This window comes from Chiloscyllium plagiosum, chromosome 4, assembly GCF_004010195.1.
Source record: "Chiloscyllium plagiosum isolate BGI_BamShark_2017 chromosome 4, ASM401019v2, whole genome shotgun sequence".
NCBI lineage: Eukaryota > Metazoa > Chordata > Chondrichthyes > Orectolobiformes > Hemiscylliidae > Chiloscyllium > Chiloscyllium plagiosum.
In genome coordinates this window covers 137,538,360-137,547,331 of record NC_057713.1, presented here as the reverse complement: position 1 = coordinate 137,547,331, position 8,972 = coordinate 137,538,360, and the positions used below count along the sequence as shown (strand labels likewise).

At 41.8% G+C, this 8,972-nt stretch overlaps 1 protein-coding gene across 1 annotated transcript in view; it reads left to right on the top strand.

Moving 5' to 3' along the window:
• The window catches only part of LOC122549465 (NSFL1 cofactor p47-like), a 28,220-nt gene extending 20,764 nt beyond the window's left edge, over window positions 1-7,456 (top strand). The window contains exons 8-9 of the mRNA XM_043689325.1: window positions 1,105-1,263; window positions 6,119-7,456. Coding sequence (XP_043545260.1) covers window positions 1,105-1,263; window positions 6,119-6,281 — 322 coding nt within the window. The 3' untranslated portion in view covers window positions 6,282-7,456. The remainder of the gene's footprint in view (window positions 1-1,104; window positions 1,264-6,118) is intronic.
• Window positions 7,457-8,972: the final 1,516 nt, after the last annotated feature.

Below are 8,972 nucleotides of genomic sequence, written 5' to 3'. Positions count from 1 at the left end.
GGGGATTGAGTTTTAGAGTCGTGAGATCTTGTTGCAGCTCTATAAAACTTTGGTTAGACTGCACTTGGAATACTGCGTCCAGTTCTGGTCGCCCTGTTATAGGAAAGATGTGGATGCTTTGGAGAGGGTTCAGAGGTGGTTTACCAGGATGCTGCCTGGACTGGAGGGCTTATCTTATGAAGATAGGTTGACTGAGCTCGGACTTTTTTCATTGGAGAAAAGGAGGAGGAGAGGGGACCTAATTGAGGTATACAAGATAATGAGAGGCATAGATAGAGTCGATAGCCCGAGACTATTTCCCAGGGCAGAAATTACTAACACAAGGGGTCAGAGTTTTAAGCTGGTTGGAGGAAAGTATAGAGGGGATGTCAGAGGCGGGTTCTTTACACAGAGAGTTGTGAGAGCATGGAATGCGTTGCCAGCAGCAGTTGTGGAAACAAGGTCATTGGGGACATTTAAGAGACTACTGGATATGCATATGGTCACAGAAATTTGAGGGTGAATACATGAGGATCAGTGGTCGGCACAACATCATGGGCTGAAGGGCCTGTTCTGTGCTGTTCAGTTCTATTATCCATTCTCACAACAGCTGACCCTTCATTCATTCAGACATGTAATGTGGGCATCATTGGCAAGGTCAACACTATTGCTCATCTCTAATTATCATTGAGAGCGTGCTAGTGAATCACGTTCTGTGTGGTGAAAACACTATGCTGCCACAGTCCATATTGCTGTTGGATAGATGGACTTCCAGGATGTTGCCAATATATTTCCAAGTTGGTAAGACTTGAGGTGCTCATGGTTTTGTGCCTGTTGCCCCTGTCCTTCTGAGTGTTAGAGGTTACAGATTTGGGAGGTACACTCAGAGGAATCTTGGTGACTTTCTTTTTGATAGTGAACTGCAGATATAGTATGGAGAGAGTGAATGTTTGAGGTGGTAAGATTAACCTAAACCTCAGAATTGACAGTGTTCAGGGAATAATTTCAGTGTTGAAAGTGCTTTAAATGGATTATACAGCTCCTTCATGCCTTGTTCCCAAATTGTATCTGCACCAACAAACTTTTGTTAGTCATAAATATTTTGTTTTTATCCCTTTTGAATAGCCCGACTCCAACCATAGTTAGCACGCCGTCTTCTCCTGAGGAAGAGTTCAAATATTTTGTTAATATTGTGGATATAAATGATTCTGAGCCAACTACCAATATTCAGGTCCGTCTGGCAGATGGAAGCCGTTTGGTGCAGAAGTTCAATCAAACTCATCGGTAAGATTTGACATGATTCTAACTTTGTGATGTTACCACAGTCCCCATTTTCATATGTTCACCTGCATCTGCAAGTGTACTCTTGGTATGCTACCTGATCTGTAATTAGTGGTAGGTAGGAATTAAGAATTTGGGAGTTAATAATCTTGTGGATATTCATCTAGGATGCCATCTTTGCTGTCTGGCAATCAGATGCAGGGTTACAATGTATCAGTCCACATACCACGTGGAGAGGTATAAGATATAAACTCATAAACCATCAATATCTTGTGTCTAAAAGTGTGATTTCTTCCAAACTCTTAGGAGCTAGACAGTTAAACAAGGTTTAGCCAGGTGTCTGTGAGCAAGATTCAAAATTTTAGACATGTTAAATATTGAATTAGATTGAGGAACGTTAACACAAAGTACTACTAGGGAGAGAAAAACCTGGGTGTATTATGTTAATTTGAAATGACTGCTTCCACAGCATAGGATCATACAGAGTGGAAACAGGCCATTTGGCCCAACAAATCCACACTGACCTTCCAAGTAGTAACCCTTCCAGACACATTTCCCAACCCTATTACTCTACATTTACCCCTAACTAATGCATCTAACCTATACATCCCTCAACACTATGGGTAATTTAGCATCACCAATTCACAGTACATCTTTGGACTGTGGGAGGAAACTGGCGCACCTGGAGTAAACCCATATACACACGGGGTGAATGTGCAAACTCCACACAGACAGTCACCCAAAGCTGGAATCGAACCCGGGTCCCTAGCGCTGTGACGCAACAGTGCTAACCACAGACCCCACCACCAAGGATATATTTTCCTCTCCACCCCTTTCCGCCTTCCGCAAAGTCCATTTTCTCCGTGACTATCTGGTCAGGTCCACACACCCCCCCCCCCCCCCCCCCCCCCCCCCCCCCCCCCCCCCCCATCCAGTACCTTTCCCTGCCACCGCAGGAATTGCAAAACCTGCGCCCACACCTTCCCCCCCTTACCTCCATTCAAGGCCCCAAAGGAGCCTTTCACATCCATCAAAGTTTTACCTGCACTTCCACACGTCACTTACTGTATCCGTTGCTCCTGATGCGGTCTCCTGTACATTGGGGAGACTGGCCGCCTACTCGCAGGGCGCTTCAGAGAACATCTCCAGGACACTTGCACCAACCAACCTCACTGCCCTGTGACTGAACACTTGAAATCCCCCTCCCACTCCACCAAGAACATGTAGGTCCTGGGCCTCCTCCACCACCACACTCTCACCACCCAATGCCTGGAGGGAGAATGCATCATCCTCTACCTTGGGACCCTCCTACCTCAAGGCATTAATGTGGATTTCACCAATTTCCTCATTTCCCCTCCCCCCACCTTATCCCAGATCCAACCTCCTAACTCAGCACTGTCTTTGTACCTTTCCTACCAGTCCTTCTTCCTTCCCACCAATCTGCTCCACCCTCACCTCCATTACCCTCACCTGATAATGGAGGTGAGGGTATCACTATTACCCTCACCTCCATTATCACATTCTCAGCTACCTTTCCCCCAGTCCCACCCGCCTCCCATTTATTTCTCAGCACCCTGGCTCACAAGCCCCATTCCTGATGAAGGGCTCTTGCCCGAAATGTCAATTATCCTGCTTCTCGGATGCTGCCTGACCAGTTGTGCTTTTCCAGCACCACTCTCTCAACATAAAATCACAGGTTACAAGAACCGATTAGAAATACTGCAAGTAACTCACCTCCTGACTCCCCAAAAGCCCATCCACCATCTATAAGGCACAAGTCAGGAGTGTGATAGAATGCTCCCCATTTACCTGGATGGCTGCAGCTCCAACAATATTCAAGAAGCTTGTCATTAAGTGGGACAAAGCAACCCACTTGATTGGCACCATATCCATAACCTCAGTAGCTGCAATATGTACTATCTATAAAATGCACTGCAGCAACTCACCAAGATACCCCTACATTTTCATCAAATCTCCTCGAAACTTCCTACCGACACTATAAATCTATACTCCTGGTCATTGACTCTTCTAATAAGTGGAAAGGTTTCTTTCTATCAACCCTACCTACACCTCTTCTAACTTTATGCACTTCTATCAGTTCCTGTTTCTACCTTCCCTGGTATATGGAAAACAATTCCCCTCGATCTAGTCTTTCTTTATACTTGAAAACCTGCAGCCCATCCTGGTGAATCTCTTCAGTAACCTCTGTAGTGCAATAACACCCTTCCATCCAATCGGAACTGCTCTTCAGCTATGGGCAAACTAATATCTCATACAGCTCCATCAGAACTCCCCTGCCCTCATACTCAGTGCTGAGAGTGTAGTACTAGAAAAGCACAACAGGTCAGGCAGCATCTGAGGAGCAGGAGAATCAATGTTTCGGGCAAAAGCCCTTCATCAGGAATGCCATATTCAGTGCTTCAACGAATAAAGGCAAGCATCCTACATGGCCTCTTAACCACTTTATCTACCTGCCCTACTGCCTTTAAGGATCTATGGGCAATTCACACCAAGATCCCACCTGATCCTCTGTACTTCCTAAGTTTCTGTAAATAATTGTGTGTTCCTTGTCTTGTTCATCCACCTAAAATGCATCGCCTCACACTTTGCAGGTCTCAATTTCATTTGTTACTCTTCTGTTCATCTGACCAGCCCATCTATATTGTCCTGTAGTCAAAGGCTTGCCTCCTCACTATTTATCACACCACTAATTTTTGTGTCACCTTTTCTATTCATGTCGAAAGATTCCATTTCTCCCACCAACCAGCCACCTTTGTGATATGAGTTTTGTTTTCAGATATATTTAGCATTTTAATCTTTTCAAGATCAAGAGATAAATTATTCTTTTTTAACTCTATTAGTGTTTTTTTTTGCTAGGGGTTTCTCTAAAGAAATCAAGGAGTGGACAGGTGAAGGTTAGCCATAGTAGTGAGGTAGTGAGGCCATGCCATCTTCAGCTGCTCCTATTTTCCATTGTCTTCATCATGTGACAGAGAGAGGAAACTATGACTCTATGAGGCAGCCTGAGGTGAGTTCAGAGTCACCTTTTGCAGGTGGAAAATAATTGAGTTACAAGCTTGGTCTCCTGGTTGCCATGTTATTTCAGGAAATTGTACAAGGCATCTCTACCCGTTGCTGTCTGAGGATAAGATTTTAGTGGCTATGTCCTCACAGCATTGTACATTACTGTAGTTTGATGCCAAACACCTCAGCAATATGTTGGAAACCCTGCAGTGAGCTGTGCACTTGAAAACAAAAAATCAGCTCCTACATCAGTTTTCAAATCCTCAAGAAGCAGGTGGCTGTGAAACGTTTATCTGACTAAGAAAAAGAATGTTCCCAGTACTTTACACAGAGGGTGGTAGGCGCCTGGAATGCGTTGCCAGCAGAGGTAGTAGAGGCAGGCATGGTAGATTCATTTAGTGTGCGTCTGGGCAGATGCATGAGTAGGTGGGGAGCAGAATAATGCAGATCCTTAGGAATTCCAGGTAAATTTAAGGTCAGGGTGGAATGTGTTGGTGAAGTTGATGAATTGCTCAACTTCCTCGCGGGAGCACGAGGTGGCGCCAATGCAGTCATCAATGTAGCGGAGGAAGAGGTGGGGAGTGGTGCCAATGTAATTACGGAAGATCAACTGCTCTTACCTCATTTAGAGAGCTGCAGAGCGTGAAGTACAAAGATTTAATTGGAAAGAACCAGCTTAAATATCATAGATGGAAGACACTACCAGAATGTACATAACCACAAACAGACAAAGAAGATGTTGACTTCCCAAACTGCAGGTCTTTACTAAAGTCAAATGTTATGGTCAGGGGATAGGGGCAACTTGAACCTTCTGTCGATCAGTAAACGTACAAACATAGGAAACCGGTGCAAGAGTAGGCCATTCGGCCCTACAAACCTGTACCACCATTCTATATAATCATGGCTGACCATGCAATCTCAATATTCTATTCCCACTTTCTTCCCGTCCCCCTTGATCCCTTTAGGTGCAAGGGCCATGTCCAGCTCCCTCTTGAATGTATCTAATGAACTGGTCCTAACAGCTTCCTGTGGGAGAGAATTCCACCGGTTCATAACTGTGTGCAGAAATTCTTCCTCATCCCAGTCCTCAATAGCTTACCCCTTATTCTTAGATTTAGGGTGTAGGTTTGCTCGCTGAGCTATAGGTTTGATATCCAGACGTTTCATTACCTGGCTAGGTAACATCATCAGTGGCGACCTCCAAGTGAAGCGAAGCTGTTGTCTCCTGCTTTCTATTTATATGTTTGTCCTGGATGGGGTTCCTGGGTTTGTGGTGATGTCATTTCCTGTTTATTTTCTGAGGGGTAATGAAACATCTGGATATCAAACCTACAGCTCAGCGAGCAAACCTACACTTTAAACCTCAACCTGAGTTACAAACCTTCACAAATTCTTAGATTGTGAAGTGCTTTTCAAAATTCTTTCTTCCTTTTTGCTAATTTTTCAAATTGGCCATGGCATGTTTCCCTCACACACTGCTTCTGAAATCCATTTTATTAAATGACCCATAATAAACAAGGGGTCAAATGACGTACTCTTGCTATGTGCTATTTGCCGATGTGTTTTTAATTCCATTAGGGTTGCCAATTTGTATTTTGGTTAGCACCCTAAAAACTGGCACGGCTAATAATTCAGATCAGTGTCTAAGAGGGAAACAGAGACTGCTTAGAATCCTTACACCAATTGCTTTGGCCTCAGTGTCAAACATATTTCTCTTGGATATTCGAGAATGTGTTTGAAGTCTTAGATATTTTTGTTTTCCTTCAGTCCCTTTGAGAGTTTCTGAACCGTAATAAAGTTTCTCAAGTGTGCATTAACATTTTTCTAATTGCAGAATTAGTGACATTCGTCACTTTATTATTCAACACCGCCCTACTTATGCTGCTTCCTCCTTTGTATTGATGACGACTTTCCCAAGTAAAGAGCTGATAGATGAAGAGCAAACTCTGCTAGAGGCCAAACTACTTAATGCAGTGATTGTTCAGCGTGTGAAGTAATTTTACCTTTGTAGGACTGTACAGGATAGTACAAGCTGGACAAATCTTTCAATATACTGAATTTAAACAACGTGTGCCACATGGTAAAATTCCCATGACACTCACCTCAAACCAACTTTGCACAACAAGGAGGGATAAAGGTGTTGTGGACCTGCAGCAGGAGGCTATCCTCACTTTGCTATGAAGGCCTTATGAGAACACTTGCCTATACAGTAAAGACATACATTTAATACGAAAAAAGTCTACTCGGTCTCAAATGGGAAATTCTCTGTCATATCAGTAACTGGAAACATTCTGCAAAAGAAACTGGAGCCTTCAGATAACTGTTACAAACTTGAAACTTTGTTTGAACAACCGTTACTGTGAGCTAGATTCACTTGAATTTTCAAACAGCGATTTTAAATTGTGCATCTGGAGATTAAAAATGCACTAGTTGATAAAGACATATTTATGCATGACATGAGAATATTGAGTATAATATTGACATTTTATGGGATCTGTAAGAAGTAATTAAAATTTATGTACATTTGGTAATCTCAATTGTGGAATAAAACATTGTTAACATGTATGCCATAAATTTATATTATAGTGAATGATGCATTAGTTGATATATGCAGTTGTATCCTTGAGATGAACATTACCAGCCATGTCAGGAATGTCTTAAATTGATAGGTTCTTTGAATTGGTTGCAGCAGCAATGACTGCATGTTTCATTGCTTATAGAACCAGTTAAAAGTTTATTTTGAAATTCAATGATGGCTCAAAACATTGGAGTGCCTTTTATTTTCAAATAATTGGAGCAGACTACTTGGCTTAGTTTGAGTTATGAGTCTGTCATAGGATATGGATGTTAGTATTCAGTTTGTTATTAATTATCTTCCATTTTATTGCTGGTTGTGCAATGATTATGACGAATTTAGAAATAAAAACGATAATTCTGGACCCGGGGGGTCCAGAAAATTAATATTATTCAGCACTGATTGGTTAGCCTGGTCTTAATCTCATGTTACTGGTTGTGGATGTGGATGGCATAGGTTTTACAACTATATCAAGAATGCCATTCACTACCATCTTTTTGAGGACAATTAGGAATTTGCAATATATTTGTGGGCGGCACGGTGGCACAGTGGTTAGCACTGCTGCCTCACAGCACTAGAGACCCGGGTTCAATTCCCGCCTCAGTGCGACTGACTGTGTGGAGTTTGCACATTCTCCCCGTGTCTGCATGGGTTTCCTCCCACAGTCCAAAGATGTGCAGGTCAGGTGAATTGGCCATGTTAAATTGCCCGTAGTGTTAGGGGCAGGGGTAAATGTAGGGGAATGGGTCTGGGTGGGTTGTGCTTCGGCGGGTTGGTGTGGACTTGTTGAGCCGAAGTAATCTAATCTAATCTATTACTGACCTAGTCAGCAATCACATCCCATGGACAACTATAAAAAGATCTTTGTAGTTGGCAAAAGTGTGTCTTATCATTGCTTGGTAATTTTTCAAATGGGTGCGTTCTCACTAAAACGGGAAATCTTTACATTTGGCTATTGTACATAACTGAAATCCTGTAGATAACAGACTGACTTTTATCAAGTCTTTTATTTTCATACTAACCCTTTAAGTGCTTAGAAGGATATGCAAATATAGCTGTATAACTCTAGATTTCAGTGGATAATGAAACTCCAGCCTTCATTTAAACAGATTGACCTTGTTGAATTTTTATTAAAAGGAGTCTGCATTTTTTTGTGAATGAATATTGAATGTATCAGTAATTGTAACACTCGTCAGTTTACATTAATTTTCACTAAGTTTTTTTTTGAAGATGATGTTGCAGCTCTGAATCTAACTAGTTTTAACAGGACAGTTATTTTACTAACCTCATGGAATGTTCTTTTGCACAGTAATTAAATATTTTCCTGCAAACAGATGCTTTGAACAGTGATTTATTTCTTCTCCGCTTGCAAGAAGTCAAATTCGTTGCACCTTCATAAATAGCAGCAGCATACTACACGTTTTTAAATGCTACAATTTATGGTGAATCGATTTAATTTGTATGCTTTCAATCATAGATTTTTATAAAAATAAATTGTTCAAATCAGTCAGAAACTGGACACCATACCAAATACACCCAAATTCTGCTTGCAGCCCAAATCCTTTTTATTCATAATAGACACGATTTCCCAATAACATCAATATGTAGTATGGTGCTGCACTGCCACTGAGTGGTAACATGTGGCTTTGCAGCCATAATTCCTTTGCCATGATTTGTTTCCATCTTAAATCTTATTCTTACAGCAAATCAAACTGAAATGTAAGCACCAACACAGGCGGAAGAATAAATGCTATTCTTGGGCAGCTCTGGAAAGTATCTGAGGGCTGAATTAAAACGCCATCAATAGAAGCCTGTCATTAACGTCATTTGGTGCATTACCCATGGGATAAAGATAAAACTGCTTGCTTTCGTTTAAAATTCTCATTTTTAAAATTTCAGCTATTAATTTTAATACAAGACAAATTCATTATGGGTGATGATTAAACCATAGATGATAAACTTACTCTTTGTAGACATAGTGCCATAGAAATGTACAGCACAGAAACAGACCCTTTGGTCCAACTCGTCCAACCTAATCTAGTCCCACCTGCCAGCACACGGCCCATATCTCTCCAAACCCTTCCTATTCATATACAATATTCATATTCCAGGT